This window comes from Helianthus annuus, chromosome 17, assembly GCF_002127325.2.
Source record: "Helianthus annuus cultivar XRQ/B chromosome 17, HanXRQr2.0-SUNRISE, whole genome shotgun sequence".
NCBI classification, from domain to species: Eukaryota; Viridiplantae; Streptophyta; class Magnoliopsida; order Asterales; family Asteraceae; genus Helianthus; species Helianthus annuus.
The window spans coordinates 113671845-113693645 of NC_035449.2; the positions used below are offsets into that span (position 1 = coordinate 113671845).

The following is a 21801-nucleotide window of genomic DNA, read 5'->3' on the forward strand; positions in this document are numbered from 1 at the left end:
ATTCCGCTCGAAATACACATGCATGTTCAAGCGGAACCCAAGCCTATATATAGGCAGTCTCGAGCGGAATCAAGTAATTCAGATCTTGCATGTTACGGCGAAGCCCTGCCAAAGTGTAATTGAGTCTGTAATCACGTTCTGATATATACAAGAGACTGTAAATAGTATTTTTAGTGTTAAACAAGCTAAACGAAGATAAAATCAATGAATTCCGCCTCTGATTCTGTCTGAGCACTCTTCTGATCGACTCGTTAGGTCGTTTCACGATCCTACATGTGGTATCAGAGCTCAGGAGGAAGAGTTCTTACCGTTTAGCTCGTTTTCGCTGGAATATTCTGATTCCTACACCTTCTTCTCACATTAAATTTAAGATTTCACGATTAAAATTGGACAAAATTTTCTCATAATGTGTTAAAATACAAACTAACAAACCCTTGAAAGTTTCATGCTAAAATTCGAACTAAAAATGGGTAAAATTGGCTTCCGAACTGATTCCGCTCGAACGGATGATTTCTAATTCCGCTTAGAAATCTGATTTCGCTCCAGAGATCTGTCTAATTTCGCTCCAATCTTGCTGTTAATTCCGCTCGAGTGTACCAAACAAGAGATTCCGCTCTAGAAATTTTGGTTTGATTCCGCTCCTATCAACCAAGTATTTGATTTCGCTCCAAACTGTTTACTAGTGATTCCGTTCCAATACATCGAATCAGTGATTCCGCTCGAGATTTGTCTGCTGATTTCACTCCAACAAGTTATGTCTTGTTTCTGCTTGAATCATTTGTGTGATTCCGCTCCAAACATCTGACTCGCTCGAATTTTTAAGTCTTGATTTCGCTTGAACTTTATTGGTTGTTTTTGAGTAATCACACATTATCGGTCCAATCGGCAATCAGTTGGTATATTTGTTGTCGGCTCATTTATAGCAGTTGCATGTGATCAGTGAATAGGCCCAAACATATATGAGCATACCTGTTATTTTGTCGGCCCAAGATACAAAGCATTAGATAAAGCGGTCCAATCACATCCATTTATTGTTTGACGGCTAGTGGATTAATAGGTCCGATTGTTGAGGAATATTGTCGGTCAAATGTGATTAATGTTTATCGGCCCAATCAGAATTATCTAGACAATTATGTTGTCGGCTGTCGGCGATCACATGTGAATTGAATAGGCCCAATCAGTTTCATACAAAATTAATACTTGTCGGTTCAGTGGATTTAGAGGCCCAATCACATTGAAAAGCAATTGTCGGCCAGTACTTGAAACCCAAATAGTTGATTGTGTTGACAGTCATTAATTGTTGATGGCCCAATCACATTGTTCTTCGTTAATCACATTTTTGTTAAATTGCTTATTTCGCTTAAAGTGTTGTTTTTCAGGTGTTTTTGATTGAACAGATTCCGCTTGAAAAGGTTTCGTGGTTGGAAGCTTGCATTTTCGCTTAAAAAGGGCTGTCTCGATAAACGTGTTTCTGAATCATGGATTTAAAATTCTTTAACATGCCTAGTGAAACAATTAGTAAAATGAATGTATTAGAGAAAGAATTTGACTTGTTTTCAAATTGTTCAGGTGAAAGTACAAAGAATATCATTGAAAGATATAGCCATCTTGTTCGTTCAATGTCTAAAATTGGTATAACCAAAAGACCAGAAGAATGGGTTGAGAAATTTGTCAGTGCTTTACCTCAAGAAGAATGGGGAAAATATATCTTGAATTTGAAGATTTCCGGAGAATTTTCTCAATTGACGATTTGTCAACTCATTGAAAAGATTGAAGAACAGATGGTGATCAATGCTGAAAATAAGAAAAGTCAAAGTGGAAAATCAATTCTAAAGAAAAGCAGGAGTAAAGGTGTCCAAGTGGGAGAGGAACAGTCTGAAGAGATTTCAGCTATGAAGGATGAAGAGAAGAAAGCTGATAAGAAACAGATTTTTGATTTGCAGGAAAAGTGTGAGAGATTGAGATCTGAAAATGACAAACTGTTAAAAGAATTGAACAGTTTGACATTAGAAAACAAAAGTTTGAAAGAAAAAGAAAAAAATTTTGAAAGCAAAAAAGAAATCTTCAGAAAATGAAGATTTCTGGATAAAGCTGGAAAACAAGAATCTAAAAGCAAATGAAACAAAATTTCAAGAATAGTTAAAAGTTTTGGAAAATGAAAAATCTGTTCTTGAAAACATTAAGATTGAGAATGAAAAATCAATCAAGTCTCATCTTGAAAGAATATCTCAGCTTGAAAATGAAGCTGAAAATTCAAGAAACAAGATTGATGAACTTGAAAAGAAATTGAAAGGTTTTGTGACTTCATCAGAGTTTTTGAATCATCCCTGTCGGTGAATTCGATTTAACGTGCGGAATCCGTTAAATCGAACCGTAATCGTGCGCGAAGACGTAATTAAACAATGTTTATTACGTAACAACGACAACCGGACAGAGTTTCGACTCGATCTACACACTACACACTCGAAATCTGATCAACGTGACGTAATCGGAGTGTTCTTGACGTAGATGATGAAGATCTGATCAGCTTGTGTTTGACGGTTATGAACGGTTGTGAAGTTGTTCTCTGATTGCTTGTCTTCTGATTCCTAATCTTCTATTTCACCAAAATCTAATCTAACTAATGGCATAATCCCCTATTTATAGGTCAAGGCATTTTAATGAAAGTTCTCATTAATTACAAGTTTGCCACCTTGCCTTTTAACTAGATATGACATTTACAATGTCTTGGTTTCTTCGATTTCTTGCTACTACTTAGATTGACGAAGGCGATAGACATTCGTGTACTAACAATTTTTGAAATTAAAAGAAAAATTTCAAGAAACTGTTCTACAATCAACTAAAAAGGGTGAATGTTCTACACAAAAACCCTTGAAGAAGACTGTAGAACAAAAACAAAAAGTTAAAAATTTGAAAAATTCCCAAAAAGATAATAAAAGTTCATCAGTTCAGTCATCCAATCATATTAAAAAATCACAAAAATCTGAAAATAAAAACTCAAAAATAGTTGGTGAAAAGTGGTGCAGGTTGGACCACAGTGCTCAAATGCAAAATCCAGCTCAAAGGAGAAGACGGAATGGGAATTCACCCAAGACTAATCATTTCAATGATAGCAAATTGAGAAATGATCAGTACTACAAATCAAATCAATGCTATGATTTGAGTATTTGGGTTGAAAATGAAGAATGGTACAACAACAGAGTGTGTTACAATTGTGGTTATCAAGGACACATCGCTGTTGACTGCCAGAGAAGGAGTTTTGAGATGAGAAGATGTTTTGAATGTAACATCAAAGGTCACATTGCCAGAGATTGCCCAGGGAGATTTATGAGAAGATCGAGGGTTGTATCTCAGAAAGTGGCAGGAATTCCAGTCAATGTCAAGTCCAACGAACAAAAAGTTCAAGAACCTAAAGTTCAAGAACAGAAAGTTCAAGAAAAGAAAGTTATGCTTTCACAAGGGTAAAAAGACAGACTGAGAAAGAAGAGGAAGAAGGCGAGAGAGTATCTCGAAAAGTGTTTGTCCTCAGGTACATCTGGAAAAGCAGATAAAAGTTCTGATAAATCGTCTTACTCTCCAAAGAACGACAAATCAAGCAAAACGAATTCATCAGATACAAATCTGAGGACAGAAAAGAGAAAGAAGAAGAAGAAAATGGTTGGCAATGAATCTGTTTCTTCGGAAACAAAGGAGCCACGTGTCGGCGATGAATCTGGCTCATCAAAGTCAGACAAGCCACATTCAGGCAATGATTCTGGTATGGTAAAGCCAGAAGAGCCATGTGTTGAGGTAAAAGTCGAGAATTCTGGTTTAACAATGGATGATGCAAACTTTCCACCATTGTTGAACAAGAATTCGAAATCACCCAAGGACCGTCAGGCTTGGGTGAATCTTTTTAAATGAAAAACTTGACTTGCCGGAGTTCCCAGGTTGGTAAGCGTGGAACATGAATCGGCATCTTTCTTGAGAAATTCACAGGTTGGTAACTGTGATATTTCGACTTACAAGTGGTTAATCAAGGACATTATGTTGTACTTGATTTGACTATCTTACAAGTGGTATGATTATTGAAAACTGTTTTTGTGATAAACCTACATGTGATTGAAAACAGTGTGATGAATTAAACCCTATGTTTATGAAATGGCAAACAAAACTAATTTTCCGGAAAAACCATTTTGATTAAAACAAACTTAAGTGTTTTGAAATCATAATGGGAAAATAGTTTGTTGTCAGGGGAAGTTCTGACTATTTAAGCTAAGTGGATGGCGAATTGAAGCAATTCGGTATCATGTTGTCACGTTCTTGTACAGTTTTTTCAAATTTTCCTAGAAAATCAAAATTGAAACATATTTTCATTTTCGGGGGAGAAAAACTTTTTTAAAAAATTAATTAGAAAATTTGAAAATGCCAAAAACATTGAAAAATTCAGAAACGAGTTTTGTTGAGACAATAGGAAATGAGTAAATCAGTGGACTATCACAGCATGCTAAAGAAATGAAATGTAAAACGTGATAAACGGTCTCACTAAAGATGTGACGATAGGCTCAGCTAGACCAGTAGATTTGTGATAACGATACAAACTTAAATGAAAAAGCCTAGTTCTAGTGGGAAACATGGTTGAAAGCATAGTACTTAGTTTTGTCCTTCTTGATTGTGTGCCTACTCAGTAATCGCTGAATGCAAAGAGCATGAAAACTGGTTAAATTTGTGAACTTTCACAACTTGTTGAAAAAGTCACTGTGATTGTGCATTTCATTTTGCAAAGATTTAAACTTGTTTGATTTCTTTATTTTGTTTAAGCATTAGACATCCTCTGTGTATACGTGAGTATCGACCTGGATGTTATTGCCTAAACGTTCTGCTTTATTTTCTTTGGTGTTTTGTTTAAGCTTTGGATCACCTCTGCGTATACGGGAGTATCGACCTGGTGGTTAAAGCCTAAACAATTTCAACTTGTTTTTATTGTCTTATTTTGTTTAAACATTGGACTTTCTCTGCGTATACGGAAGTATCGACCTGATTGTTAATGTTCAAACATTCTGCGTTATTTTCACACATATCACAGTTGATGAAAGTTTAAAGGCATTACTTGAGTTAGTGTATTGCATGATGAGGGGATATGCTGAGATTGTGGGGTCCATAAGAATTTAGTGCAAAATTAATATACCTTAACGTATCGGTAAGCATTTCGAAAGTTTTTAGATTGAGCTTAAGAGGACAAATATATCGTCAATCAACGTGAATCGTTTAAAACTTAAAATGATTAAAGCTTAACGGTGCTAGTGATGTGTCTCATAAACTGATATGATCCTCTTACACAAACTCACAAAGGATATGTCTGTATATAGTTTATTTCCCAAAATCCAAAAAGATTTTAGTGTGTTTTAGCATAAAATTTTGAAAAATTCAAAAAGATTTTCGACAACTGATGTTGGAGAGCTGATATTCAAAATCCCAAGTGCTAAACATGATGAACAGTTGGGTTGGATAATTGATTTGAAATGATTAAAATGATTCATTAAGTTGAATCAGAATTTAGAATGATTCAAATTTTTGGAAAAGTTCTTTAATGAGTAAATCCTCAAATGTTAAGACGATTCATTAATTTGAATCACAATATTGTTTGTTATATGTTTGAGAGTTTGAGATGTGTAGGTCTTTGATCCTGTTGCTACGGAAAGCCAGGAAATGCATCAGAACCTGCGGAGAGCTTAATCAGAGAAAATGCCAGGATGTAATTTCAAAGGCGATAACAAATTCCAGACGACGATCCTAGCATGGTGAAAGGGGGAGTCTGACGAGAGTTAGAGCCAGAGAAAGATCCGGGTATATGATTCCAGGAAAAGTTCCTGAAGAAGACGATCAAGATTAAAGAGTTGTCATGATTGAAGACTCTCACTGAAGATTCCGTCACATTCAAGGGGGAGTCTGTTGGTGCAGTTGTCTGTCGACTTCATCTTCGTTCGAGTCTTAGTGTAGGGCTGATTGTATAGTGCACGGAAATCAAGGATATGTGAATTAGTGTTGATTCCGCTCGAAATGACACAATGTCATTTCAAGCGAAATCACTTAATATCCTGATTCCGCTCGAAAAGTTAATTGTTGATTCCGCTCCAAATGTAACTTTCTGATTCCGCTCCAAATATAACTTTCTGATTCCGCTCCAAATCTAACTTTTTGATTCCGCTCGAAATGCACATGCATGTTCAAGCGGAACCCCAAGCCTATATATAGGCAGTCTCGAGCGGAATCAAGTAGTTCAGATCTTGCATGTTACGGCGAAGCCCTGCCAAAGTGTATTTGAGTCTGTAATCACGTCCTGATATATACAAGAGACTGTAAATAGTATTTTTTGTGTTAAACAAGCTAAACGAAGACAGAATCAATGAATTCCGCCTCTGATTCTGTCTGAGCACTCTTCTGATCGACTCGTTAGGTCGTTTCACGATCCTACAAAAAATTTAGAAATTTCGAAAATCTAAAAAATCCAAAAACATGATAAAATCTCAAAATCCAAAAACATCGAAAAATTTAAAAACGAGTTTTGTTGAGAAAAAGAGGAAATGATAGTACATCAGTGGACTATCACATCATGCTAAAGATTTGGAAAGTCAAATATGATAAACGATCTCACTGATGATATGTCAGTAGGTTTTTACTGAATCAGTAGATTGTTCTCGAGATATAAACTTAAATATCAAATACTTACTTATCTCGTGGGGAACAACTCTCGAATATATGGGTAACCCCCGAAATCTTGTTTGAAAGATTTTCTATTTCTGACATACTAGGTCTTTATGCGTGATGATATCTGGGGTATTATATCAGGACTTCTGATTTTGCGGGAGCAATAGCCTAGTCCTCGTATAATACTTTGCATAGCTTTAATCATAAAGCCTACCTTCAGCATAAAAAATGATGAAACATTGAAAAATGCTAATCATGTGCTGTTGAAGAAAAGATCCCCAAACGGGACACACCTAAAGACGAGCCATCATCTCTCTGATTGAACGGAAGTTCTAGCCTGAGCTCTCATGGTCTCGCATTTACCCGTTTACAGATATCATTAGTGTACACTCACATGTAAGACTGAATATAGAAATCTGGATACGGGAGTATATTCTGAGGTGGGACACGCGAATAAGTTTAAGTGTTTAAAACATTAATCTCGTATTTCGAAACAATTGAACTTTGTGTAAAAATTTAAGTGGATCAGTATACTGACAATCTAAGTGAATCGTTTAGAACTTAAAATGTTTAAAGCTTAACGGTGTTAGTGATTTATCTCATAAACTGATATGATCCTCTTACACAAACTCACAAAAATATTGTCTGTAAATATTTCTTTACTGGTTTTCATTAAAAAAAACTCCAAAAAGAATGTTTTTAGCATTAAAATTTTGAAAAATTCAAAAAGATTTTATTTCATCTTATTTTCGACAACTGATGTTGGAAAGCTGATTTTCAAAATTCCGAGTGCTAAATGTCACACCCCGACCACGTAAAACAACAAAACCATGGCGGAAACGTCGGGGAGTGTTGTGACAGAATCATTGTTTCAATAACACATGGAAATTTGAAATTTTGCTTTATTGATTAACTGAATTACAATGTCTTAACAAACAAAGAAGTATAACATAATTAACTAGTCTTGCATCTTTTATTGTCACTAAGGCCCAAGTCCGCCTATGTGAGCGTGCATCAATATCATCATCAGATACCATCAACTATCGTACCTGAAACACATGTGAAAATACATCAGCATAAAAATTCCGGCGAGTACATAGGTTTTGTGAAAATAGGGTTCATGACTTAAGTTTAAGAAAATGTTTAAGAAAATTCAGTCATGAACCTTGTAAATTGTTTTGTTTTGAAAACCATTTGAAAAGCGATAAAATCAGATAATATGTATAAATAAAAAGAAAATATGTATGGTTAAATGAATAACCAAGTAAAATAAGTTGTATAAAATAAACTGTTTTGTAAAACAAAGTCTTGTGAAAAATATGTTATTTGTGTAAAAATGTGTAAATCCAAATTGAATGATTTAAATAACGCTACGACATGTAATATAATACAAGCACTTATATATAGGAAGTACCAGCGGCGTATCCACCATGCTTGTATCACATTTCACACGTCTCGTTACTTAAATCACTTACCCAAACAAACCACCAATGTAAATTGCCCATGTCTAAACCAATTGTCAAATGTCATTGTGAAAACCATGTCAAAATGTCTATGTCAAATGTCAATCATGTAATGTGTAAACAAAATGTCATGTATGGCAAGTGAAATATGTATCAACTAAACCATAGGTGAAAATGCACAAAACAAGGTATTGAAGTAAAACTCAGTTTAAATCAATGTTATGTTTTGTGGAAATGCATGCTATAAAGAATACAAACATTTATGCGGTATTGTGAAAATGCATACATCCAAGCCTTGTGACTGTGGTGATAAACCTTTAAACAAATTAAAGGTCTATCGGTTTTTATGTTTAAATCGAATTCGGTCATTCCTTTCATCCAAACATACCCAGGATGTCAGGAACGGGAGTTGTCAATTCCTATGGTACCGCTACCTACTAACGAGCGGCGTGATCAAAGTTAATGAATGTATATGGTCCCACTTAAACAAACCAAATGTCATACCCAATATGTAAGCAAGTGATGAAAAACAAATGCACTAAGTATGATGAACATACATAGCGTGAAAAGGTAATGTAAACAATGTACTAAGTATGCGCTAAACGAACATACGTAGCATAAAATGTCATGTAAAACGATGTACTAAGTATGCACACAATGGACATACATAGCAAAAACACGATGAAAGCATGTACTATATGTGTACTATTGAACATAACAAGCATATGATATGAAAACATGGAAAGCATGAAAGTAACAAGTAGGCACATGTGTTTCACCCCAAAATGTTTGGAAAACAGTAAAAGAGGGGTCTATGTACTCACTTGAGGGTGCTTAGAGTCTTGAATAACAACCAAGCAAAGCTAGAGGGATCACGGAATCAAACGGCACCCTATATAGATAACTACATAAATAACCGGACCTAAATCGGGAGATCGGATAGTATGAGGTTTCATAAACCAAATGAGTATTGGAACTCATATGATATGGTTTAACAAAGCCTACATACTAACATGAAACCTAACCTAAGTGCTTACGACCCATTACGACCCGTTTAGGTAGCTTATGCTATTTTAATGCGTCGTCCGCGTAAAACGCGTTTGGAATGCCTAACTAGTCCTATGACAAGAAAGATATGCCTTAACATGTTTAATACTGTTGCCAAATCAGTTTATATGTCAAAAGTTATGTTACATAGGCTTAAAATGAATTTTGGCGCAAAAAGGGTATTTTGGTAATTTTCCTAAGGTATAAGAACTACTCATCATACAACTACTTAAACGATGTGACCATAAGGTATAACCTCGGAAGGTTATTCCCTATACAACTATGGTCACCTAAAGTATTTGGTCGGATCCTAATGATCGACCAAGTGGGTCGGGTTCGAAAGTATAAGCGATTGATTAGATCGCTTACCTTTACGACCCTAGACAAGCACAATTCTAAAAAGCGACGAGCTAAACATGCTAGAACATGTTTAGTTAAGTTAGAAAACAGGTTTGGTATTAAAACAAATGGTTTTAATACCCTAGAGTAGTTTGGTTACAAAATACGCAAGAAAACGCATTTTGGCCGAAACTACGACTCGCCACTGAGCCTAAATAACGTGGTAATCAGTAGGTATAGTCACTAGGGACTATAACCATCGTGATTACGCTCACGTTATGAAGTTCAAACGAACTTCACGTTGACCATAAACTGGTCAATGTAGAAAGTCAAACGCAGTTTGACTTTCGTGCTAAAAACGCAAAAAGAACGAAAGAGGACTTACAAAAGGTCCAAGAATGGAGTCTTGATCCCAAATATTCTCAGGTATGGAGTGCTAAAGCTCCAACTTAGAGAAATTTCAGAATCACGTGTGAGTTGGGGATCAAATGCTTGGGGGTATTTATAGTATTCGGTCCGCCGTTAAGATCGTTCCTCGATTCCCGAGCTTTGATCATGGCCTTACACTTGCACCCCCTGATTTACAAAACCATAGGAGCCCAAAATAGCCCCTAGAATTGCCCAAAACCATTTGCAACACTTGGAAACAGCTGTATCAAGCTGTTACACACTTTCTGCTGATCTGGGCATGGCTTACGTACCGTAAGCATGTCCATACGGTCCGTAAGGACCTCTGGTGCTGTCAGAAAGTTTGGCAAAATGGCAGAACAGGCCCCTGAGTTCCCAAACTTGGTTTTTGATGCGTTTTGGCACGTTTAAGCCCCGTTAACCCCATTTTTAGGCTCAAATATGAAGTTAAAGTATAGGGAACTTAAAATGTGCTCAAAAATATGTCGGATGTCGGTTCGTTTGGCCGTACGATCGCGTTGTTCGGTTAATTACGACGGAAGTCGTAACGGACGCAAAAACGGTCCAAATTGAGCGACGAATGGGTTTTTGACAAGCCAATCACTAAAACATAATATCTTAATGATTACATAAATTTTTGGATGTCCAGATGTATTCAGAACGTAAGTTATGCGCGAAAATGCAAACTTATGCACTTTTTGACGCTTTTAGTCCCTGAATGAGCATAAAGTTTATTTTAGCACACCGAACCCCTCAAAGCCTATTTCTAAGCTATGTAAAGGATATTTAGGGTGTGTTTAACTTATGATCAAGTTCCGGAATGTCCGTTACAGTTCAAATTGGCATACTTTCGCAGTTTGTCGAATTTTAGTCCCTGTAAGCGAATAAACTTGATTTCGGCACACCAAACCTTCCAAAACTTATTTCTAAGTTATGTAAAGGTTATTTAAGGTATGTTAAGCCTATGTCATTGTTCCGGAGTGTTTGTTGCATTAAACTGGTTATATTTACGCATCAGTGCGCGTATAACCTTCCAGAAAGCGATTTAGAGCCCGAAATCAAACAAGAATTGATATGTGCAAATGATACACATATTTTTACAAATCCCAAGTATGAAATACAATATTTCATTGGTTTGGTATTTGTTTGATGGTTGAAGTGACACAGGTGTCACACTAAACATGATGAACGATAGGTGAGGGGGAGTCTGTTTAAAATGAGAAAAGATTTCAAAATGATTAAATGGTTTCAAATTAATGAAAATGTCAAATCTGAATTTTCAAATTACAAGTGGTAAGCCAAAATTAAAATTGTCATAATATGAAATTTATGTTTTGGGTAGAGTTTGTGCAGATAATGAATTCCAGACTGCGATCCCAAGCTTATCGAAAGGGGGAGTCTGAGGACGTAAGAGCCAGATTCAGATCTTGGAATAAAGCTTGAGATAGAAGCTGCTGATACTAAAGAATTTATGAAATCAACATTCAAGGGGGAATATAGCTGTTGATGCTGATAAAGAGAAGATAGAGATTGAGGATGCTTACAATGTTAGATACTTTGAAGAGAGCGAGAAGACCGATAAAGACTGAAGATGTGACATACCAAAGACTCGACACTGAAGACTTCGTCAACATCCAAGGGGGAGTCTATTGGTACATATTTCTGTCGACTTCGTCTTGTTTCGAGTCTTGTATTTAGAATGATAGATCAGGGCACGTTGTACGAAGAATATAGAAAAAAGGCTTGAAACAGTCATTTCACACGAACTGGCCAGTTCGTGCGAAATGGACTAGACCCAATTCGTACGAACTGGGATGTCCAGTTCGTGCGAAATGCCAGTTCGTGTGAGAGTGTTCCATGCGAATTGGGGAGTCTATAAATAGGTGTCTTGACCATTTCATTTGTAACTTCTGATTCCGGTAGCGAAGCTCTGCCGAAGTGTCTCCAAGGCTGTAAAACGTTGTTATATCAATAAACAAGACAATTAAAGTGTATATGAAGCTGATTCAACATCAATACGTTTGTTTCCGCCTCTCGTATTGATCAAAAACTCTTCTGAACGACTCGTTTGGTCGTGCAAACGATCCTACAAGGGACCACACCAGTTTTTATCCAACATGGTGCCTACATCAGCAAACCGCATCCAGAAGCTTCTGGAAGAAATCGCAGGCGACACCAAAGATGCTCCTCCAGACAAAAAGGACAATACGTGTCACCAATGGTACGACGCCACCTGGGCCTGCAACACAATCCTAGGACAGGCCGACAGCTGCTGATACAATTCTCCTACCTGGAAAAATAACGGCGCGCCACGTCATCCACTACTCTGAGTACAACAGAGGAGACCAAAAGGATATTTCTCTTGGTCAAACAGCTGGTACCCGGTAGCAGCTGGCAAGGCTTCTCCTCCCTCCTTCATCCTTCGGCTATAAATAAGACACTCCTCCTTCAGGTTTTACATTCTGCTCTCTCTTTATTTCACCTACAACACACAATATTTCTCCTCAGAACAGTATTTATTCTCACGCCGGAGGGCGGTCACAAGAAGAAAATATACAGTGTTGCTTAAAACCAAGCTACATTTTTTTCCATGTGTTTTTCTTTAACTGTCACACACCTATCTACATTGATTTTACATAGTTGAAATTAGATTGAGATTTAGAACTTTAGAAAATTAAAAATATTGAAAAATATGAAGAGGTTGGTTGACTGAAAATAAAATGCAAGTCTTTGGCTAAATAAGATGAGTTCAGTTGTTATCTGTCTTAACTTCATTAATACGTGTATCGAACATAATATTATTTATATATATTAATTCATAACATTTCAATAAATAGTAGCAATTTCGTCTTTAGTCTATATCGTCTTTTATGGTATACTTTTGTTTTCACTCCTGTAGTTTAACCATTTTAGTATTTTTGTTATTTTCTTTAAACAATTTACTTTTCTACCCCTAAATTCTAATAAAGTTATGATATAACTCCTAAATTTTAATAAAGTTGTTGGTATAAATTCAATATCGTCTATGTGTTAGTTTACGTAAGTTACTTGGTATTAGAAATTCGTGTTTTTGATTTACAGTTTTTACCAGTTTTGGTCATTGTTCGGTTAGCCCGGTCTTACGCTCCCGCACCCCCCCCCACAACAAAGATACACTGGTTGTACGGTTTTGCACCCCCCCTGGTCCCGCAACGCGAGGGCTTAAGACTAGTTTAATATATAATTTTAAACAAATAACCACACAAATGATTTTAAAAATTACAACAGTATGAGGAACTTAATTGTATACTAAATTAAGCGATTAAGAGCATTCATATTGGAGCCTCTATCTTTGTCGATATAATTTAATGGAAAACACATTTTTCTCTAAATTAAGTTTACTTTTTAAAAACCTTTCACGTTAGTCTCTCTCTATTTCTCTCATACTCACAATTATTTATTATTTATTTTATTATTTTTTTCTCTTTTTTACACACTCACAATAATATATAGAGGCATGGATATGAGCCTCTAAATATAGAGGTTTACTTTAATATCTATAAAAGTTTCTTTATTATAAAGATTCTAATGTAGTGGTGTTTTTGTTGTTTCCTCTATTTCTTTTCCTTTATTTTATATATAGAATTTACTAATATAGAGGTTCCAATGTGGATACTCTAAATAAAGAGTTAATTTATTAAATAATATGCACTTTACCTTGCGTCTTGAGATGTAAGTGTGTTGAGCGTGCCACAGAATGCACGTGATCATCCAAAGGGATGTAAGTGTGAGCGTGCCACACAATGAACGTGATCCACAATGCACGTGATATCCGACGGACCTGCGGCACAACGCACGGGATCATTCGACGAACCCGCACGAACGTGATCATCCAACACGTAACGGCCGTGACCCTTCTGACGAACCCGCAGCGCAACGCGCGGGCAAAATTTACTAGTATATACATAATCATATAGACTACAAGTTTTGAGTAAAAAGTATCAAGTACAACTTTTTATTCAAAACAATACGGAACACTCATTTGTTACCACATTAAGACCCTTTCCCTTAACATAACAAAGCGATATTTATTTAAAGCATTCGATTAACGTAAAAGCAAAGCGATATTTATTTAAAGCATTCGAGACAACTCTCTTTATCCATACGCGTTTTATGCATGCAACATTTAGTGGAGGAATAAATAAGGTTACACACCCCAAATTCAGATAATAGCATAAGACTAACTACAAACTTAACCCAACTGGCTTCATTTTAAATAATAAGACCGAGAATTAAAGTGAGTATTAATTTACTTGTTAAAAAAAACTACATAAATGATAAATTGCATATTTCAACATATTCAATGACAAACATAGCAACATAAATGAAATGAAATAATATCTAGCTGTGCACCATGATATTAACATTATTAGGTATAGATCAAGCGAATGACCTTCTGGAACATTATAGTCTCATGAACTTATAAAATGAAGGTTATAGGTTCGAGTCTTGTTTAGAGTAAAAAAAAATGCCTTGGGTTGAATCATGGGTTTTATCATAGTAGGCAGTGGGTTTCCTGTGAAATGATGCCTGAGTGATCGGGATTTTGTTAGTGGTCCAAAAGACATAAATCAAGAAAGAGTGAAATTCATGTGTTATATATTCCGTCTATCTGATACTCATTTTCAAATATTATTCATCATATCCAACAAACAAGTTATAAAGAATCATTTTCAAAAAGTATCAAGTCTAATTCCTTTTAAATACCAAGAATTGATAATATTAATTACGTGTTGGAAGTATTGGTGTGAAAATGAATGTCTCAACTGGTAAAACCACTTTGTCCCACATTGGTGTGGGAACAAAACAAAAGGCTATTTATAAGGCAAAAGCTTGACCAAGCTATTTGTAAGTCATGTCCGACATATGTGCCCGTACATGACACAAGTTTACATGCATTCACACAAACACAGTCCATTTAACATGAAAAATTTATTGTTTTTTGTTTTTTATTTTTTATATACTCCAGATTTTTTAAAAAAAAATTGTAAATGTATTTGCAAGAATTACATTTAAACCATAAAATGTAATTTTTAATTTTTATCTCTAGAATTCATATTACATTACAACATATTATATTTTACAACTTTAAAAATAAACGAGTTACACGATCAACCCACAAACCCACCACATTGACTTAAGCACGACCTGTTTAGCTAAACATGTTCGTGCAACCTAAACACATTCATATTAAACCAAACCCTCAACTTTTGTGTTAGGTGTGTGTAGCTTGTTCATATAATGTTAGAAATGCACAACACCATCTCCAGCCAATATAATGTTATAAATAACTGGCATAACTAAGGGGGCGGGTGGTCATCACAAAATCACTCACAACACTCAATCAAGTTCCGCCATGTCATCAACCATTTTTTCATCACTCACAACTTTTTTAGTGGCAATGGTCATCACTCACAACACCCAACAATAAACCCTCACACCCCCTCACATGTTCCATCACTCACAAGCCATAACGCGTCGTTGCATATGAAGGTGGCGGTGGTCTTGAAAATTCTCCACGCGTGGTATTTGTTTTATCACAGAACATCACGGAACCACCCCCACTGCCCTAACATCATAGTTTTCTTGTAAATTGATCTCCTAAATCATCAACAAGTATTTAAAACGAATGTAACACTTGAGAATTTAAACGAATGAAAGATTCACATATGTTCATTTCTATGAGGCGTATCGCTACAAATGTATGTAAATAGTATACAGAAATACAAAACGCATATCATCCTGTTTCTGGGTTCTACCAAAACAACTCAAACCCAAAAACAAGTTTGAAGGATACAACAAACACCAATTTTCTTAGCATAAATAAGAATCACTTGCTCCTTTACAACAAAACGAGGGCCGAGGCGATGCACGAAGAAACTAACCATCAACGCTCCAACCAATAAAAGAATATATACTACTTACTGACCCGATCGGCTTCTTTGTCTGGTCTCACGGGCTCATATTGCAATCCCGCAGGTACGCCTGATCATAGTCCACAAACTTGCTCCAATACCCTCGGAACTTAGGTATCCCTATCTCAAGCCACGGTTTCAAATTCCCGTTGAAGTGAATAACTGCTGCTCTTTCGATCTCCTTCTGACTCACACTTGGGTTATACCCAAGCCCGAGTACATGCCATGACCTCTCTAGCGGGTATACGCGTTTCCAGAAGGTAATCAAACCCGGCGGTAATGTCCCCAGCTTCCACAGTTGTCTCTCATGATTCTGCACAAAAACACACATAATAAATGAGATTGTTAAGTGTCTAGAGTTGTTCCTGTCCAGTTCGGCCGGTTTTGATCTAAACTTTGGGTTGAACTGCTAACTACGATTTCTAGAAACAACAAACCAAACAGGTTGGGTTGGCTGGTGGAATTGGCCGGTAATACCGGTTTGGCATTTTAAAGGTTAGGTTTTGGCAGCTTGAACTTTCTTTTATTTAATTTTGAGTAAAATATCATTTTCGTCCCTGAGGTTTGGTTGGTTTTGCAACTTTCGTCCAAAGGTTTGTTGTCTAGCATCTACATCCAAAAGGTTTGAAATCTTGCCATTTTCATCCAACCCGTTAACTCCATTCATTTTTTAACGTTAAGTCGGGTATTTTCGTCCTTTTACATATTTGTTTGTTTATTTATTTATTTGTTTATACATATACCTATAGGTAAAAGGACGAAAATACCCATGCCTTGACGTTAAAAATTGGATAGAGTTATCGCGTCGGATGAAAATGGCAAGATTTAAAACCATTTGGTGCAAGATGCGAAAAAACAAACCTTTGGACAAGAATTGTAAAACCGGCCAAACCTCAGGGACAAAAATGGGATTTTACAATTTTCTTTCCAATAATTAGTTTGTCTTAAAAGTTTATAAATGACAGAAGATGGTTTAAGATAATAATCCAAATACATAACTACATTTCAAACAATGAAGGTCAGTTCATTTTACATGGTCGGTCCCAAGTTTCAAACCGGACCGAGCCATTAACCCCTAATCCAAGAAAACCGAACTAACTTGCTTAGATGGGGAAGCTTGGTCAGTTTCATTGGTTTTTGAACTCCCCTAGTTAAGACTAAATTTAAACGATTTTGTTTGATGAAAAACTTACCAAGTTTTGCCACGAATGGTAAACATCTGTAATGTTTTGTTTCTTCCATTCATCCAAATCAAATACATTCATTCCGTACGCCCATCCACAAGCTCGTGGGTCAAAATTTTTCGCTATAATCGGATTCGAGAAGTTTAGGTACCGATCAAACCTATGGAAGTTTTCCCCACACGTCTCAACCGCACCAATCACCTTGCCTTTGAGATCAACAGACCATAGACCACTTAAATCCTTTTGAACCACTATATCATCATCCAAGAACACCACTTTACTCAGCTTCGGAAAAATCTCTGGGAGGTAAAACCGAAGATGATTCATCATTGACAGATACTTTGGGTTGCGGAACTTTAGATTTGAATCAGACTCGACCGCCTTATGTGTTTTGAAATAATAGTCAATCATGTTCTGAGAAGCCAATTGTTTGAGAACTGGGCTGTAACTTGCGTTTAACCATGTGAATTCGTCAATGTTTTGAACTTGTATTGTAGCTTTCCCGGGTGGATTTGTGAGAAACCACATCCTCATTGCAGCGTAATTCAGCCTGTCGGTCACTATGTGGAACACGTGTTTCCAAGGATCCTGCCATGCATACACGTTAACAATTACAAATTTGAAAATTTAAGGTATTGATTGTGTCAAATTGGCGGGTTAAATCACTGAACCAGAACACGACTCGTATGCTTATTTAAACCATGTAACCCGAATATGACCCGTTTAATCCATTTATTAAACAAGTCAAATTGGTTGTAATCAAAATGTAAACAAGTTTTGATAAATGGGTCATAACAGGTTGGTGGGTCGACCTGTTTAATTATATGGATTGGCGGGTCGACAGGCTTATTTAAAAATTTTACACATCAATCCGTACTCGACCCGTTTAACACATTTATCAAAATGAGTCCAACAGTTTGCAATCACGTTGTAAACATGTCAAACAGGTTGGTGGGTTGCAATAAATGGGTTGACCTGTTTAATTAACGTGCTAAACAGGTCAATCCAAACATGACATGTTTATTACACAAGTAAATAAGTCTTTATCAATTACCTTGGCATTGGTAACGGTAGAATTCACCACCACTGCTGTAGCTAATACGTTATCTGAAAATAACGCATAGTGGAACAGCTTGGGATCATCTAGCTTTTCTTGATTTGGGAATTGTTGTGCAGAAGAATTTAAGGAGTAATATTCGGTGGAAAGGCGTAACGGAAGACAATGAAGACCCTTAGGAACGGTTTTGGCAGTTAAATGAGTCAAAAACAAGGCCTGTTTCTGATGGACACGCAGTTGTTCTTCAGTTGAGTGAATAATTGCGCGTAGTTTCTTTACAACAGCAGTGCAATCATCCTGCATTTGCTTTCCTTTTGCCAGTGTTTGATCCATTGCCTTCAGCTTGTCATACGCACTAGAATTATAGCAAGAATAAACTATATTATATCCCAAAATGATAATTTCATATAATCCCCTTAAAACTTGATATATTATCTATCATATTTACCCAATACAAATTCATAATCAAATGTACCCATTTTTATATTTAGAGTAAATTGCCAAAATCGTCACTAAGGTTTGGGCACTTTTGCTAGATCCAACCAAAAACTTTTTTTTTTCCTCAACTGGATCACTAAGGTTTCAAAATCGCTGGCCGATGCATCCATTTCTCTAACCTCGTTAAAAACTAACGTTAACTCAGGGATATTTTGGTCATTCTATTAATATTTAATTTTTCTAGTTTATAACCTGTTTTTAAAACCAGGTTAAAACATAAAGCAAAAATATAAAGAGTTTGGAGTGTAAGAATGAAAGAGGGGTATATGAAATGAGTAAGTATAAAGTTTTATTTATTTTGAATAGGTATATTTGATGTTTTTTTTGATAGCGTAAATAAGATACTATGCAATATGATATATTAAATTGCCCCATACAGAAATTGAAAATAGAACTTACTTCTTTGGTAGATCTGTATCCTTGCTTGCATCACCGAGTGCTCTTTGGACGTCCTTCATACGTGCCCGAAGTTCCCTATTAAACTGAGCATTGTTTCTTGTTGATGAAAGGGAAAGGTAAACTCTCGCTCTAATCAACTGATCCTTGAGATACCGAACACGACTATCCGCCAAAACACGTTCATTGGGTTTCTCACTTTTGGTTTTTGTGGATTTCTGAGCCTCGGGTTTGGTTTCCTTAAAGATCGACAATAACAAGAATTTAGTCTTCACTTTTAGGGGTTTTATAATGCATACAACTTTGTTAGTTCATGGATCAAATGGAATGTAAGCCTTTACAAAAAAAAAAAAAAAAAAAAAAAAAAAAAAAAAAAAAAACCCCATTAGCGAACATATAGTTATGGTTTATTTAACCGCAAATAGTTGCTTGATAAACATAAGATTAACAGTCAATATAGAAGATTATGATAACACCACACCGTCTTAGACAATATATTATATATATATATATATATATCACACACATAGTGCCAGGTTCAAATTACACTAAAAACTTGAGAACCATTTTTATAAAAATAAGAACCCCTCACCGTTGGATCTGCTTAATGAAGATTATATTTACCTAGTGGCCTTTTTGTAATAAACGCAAAAAAAACATGTTGTATGCATATGCGTATTCACCAGAGAATACACTATATGAGCGGTGGCATTCTCGTAAATAATGTAAAAACACATTCTGTTCATCAAATATAGCGTATTCACCAGTGAATGTATTATCCGAAACCATATTGTATTCAATGATGGTGAATACACTATTTGTATACATAACGTGCATTCATTGATGAATACACGTAATCAGCCGTAAATACACTTCAGAAATTGTAGTGTATTAACTAGTGAATTCTCACCTGCCATTTTTTATGTTCGGTACGAAAGATGTGTCCGTGCAAAAGAAATGTTTATCAAGCAGACCCGGTTTCTATAAAATGATTCTAATTTTTTAAATGGTTTTCAAATATTTACTAGTTCACATTTGAAGCTAACCCTACAAGACACACACACACACATATGTATATTTTTTTAATCAACATATTTTTTTACAGCCATCAAACAGATCCAAATCAATACTTGCAAGCTCGTGAACAAATTATACCACAGTTTGGCTTATTTATGACACAGCATACAACTAATACCAACCTATATACACAACTAGACATGAACAACTAATGCAATGATTGACAGCTCACAAGAATAATGAAAGTGACAGCAAATTAATATTTTCACAAAAATTACCAAACAACTTACAGCTTGAGTTTCCAACATTGAATGCTCAGCAACCTTCAAGTTCACATGATCCTTATTTTCAGCTGATTCCAGTCTGTTCTCACCTTCAGTTACTTCCCTGATCGGGTTGTCTTCTTCAGCCGTAGCAATTTCCTTAGATTCTGATAAAAAAAAAATCACCAATTAAATTAAACTATTATTTAAATGAACCTAGATTGAGTGAAAAGCAAGGAATAAACCTTCATTAAGCTGTCTAGTTTTCCTGAATCTTTCACCATCAGAAACACGAACAGATCTACTCAAATTCTCAACATAAACATCAGCTGATGGTTCTTCCTGTGCTACAGATAACTCCTGTAAATTAATAATGTAAATCAATTAACATATTAGCGCTCTTACATCTCGATTCAACTAAATTGCAGATGTAACCTACCTGAGGAAGCAAATTTAGCGCTTGTACATCTCGATTCAACGACTGAAACCGAAAAATGACTCATCAGTTAAGCATCAGAAAGAAGTAAACCGATACAGAATTGAAAAACTGCTTACAATTGTAGAAGGCTCCCGAACAAATTCATATGTAGCTGCAGGAACAGTGAAAGAAACATATTAGGCCTAAAGAATATACGAAGATGTATAGATATAGAAATGGAGATTACAGAAGGTGGAGAGTTTATCGGTGTAGAGAACAATGGGAGCAAGGACCGTTATGAAGAGTAATAGCAGGACCGGTTTTCTGAGCCATGTGTTCATCTTGATCTTCATGTTTCTTGTTTTACAAGCAAATGAAAGAAGAAGGATCCGATTAGATCCGAATAGTCATTTGATTGTGTAGAAGAGAGTGATAACAGTTGGAGTTGGAGATTTGCAGATGAAAGAGAGAGAAATTGGGACGTTGGAGATGAGGCGTAATTGTCGGCGATTACGTTTGGATGGATGGATGGTACAGGGTTGGATATAAAAGACCTTTTATATCTATACTATATTATAATACATGAGGGAAAGATTCTCAAAAGTTAAAAACTTCTTCCCTCATTATTTATAAATAAACCCCTAGAATGAGGGTAAACTGGTCTTTTAAACCATAATTATTTTTTAGTCACTCAATCTATTACATTTAAATCCTTGACATTTAACATAATTATTGGTAATTAGTTACACTCCCCCCCCCCTCTTTAATTCTTTAATGTATTCCTGCGATATCTTACAACCCGTAATGTTTTAAAAAAATCCGAAGGTACCATGACGATCGGCACATTTTTTTAAACGTTTCGATAGTTGTCTTTTTTAGTTTCGCCGTGCATTCATAAAGTACAAATAGCCGATGCGTAAATGTACAATTGATTAAAGCCAACATTTGTTTTTTACCCAAGCCAACTTTGACCATTACCTAGCTACCGTACATTAACATTTGTTTTTTACCCAAGTTTTTTTATTTTGAACGGCATTAATAAACTAAAATATTCCCTAATTTTACTTGTA

The 21801-nt window shown here is 35.8% G+C and overlaps 1 protein-coding gene across 1 annotated transcript; it reads right to left on the bottom strand.

Moving 5' to 3' along the window:
• Window positions 1-15628: 15628 nt before the first annotated feature.
• LOC110922873 (probable galacturonosyltransferase 4) lies at window positions 15629-21268 on the bottom strand. Its single transcript, XM_022167073.2, has 9 exons — window positions 20979-21268; window positions 20869-20903; window positions 20753-20794; window positions 20559-20673; window positions 20341-20480; window positions 19037-19272; window positions 18137-18494; window positions 17092-17670; window positions 15629-16211 (listed from the first exon to the last, which is right to left on the bottom strand). Exons 1-9 carry the CDS (start codon window positions 21082-21084, stop codon window positions 15936-15938), a joined length of 1887 nt encoding a protein of 628 aa, XP_022022765.1. The 5' UTR covers window positions 21085-21268; the 3' UTR covers window positions 15629-15935.
• Window positions 21269-21801: the final 533 nt, after the last annotated feature.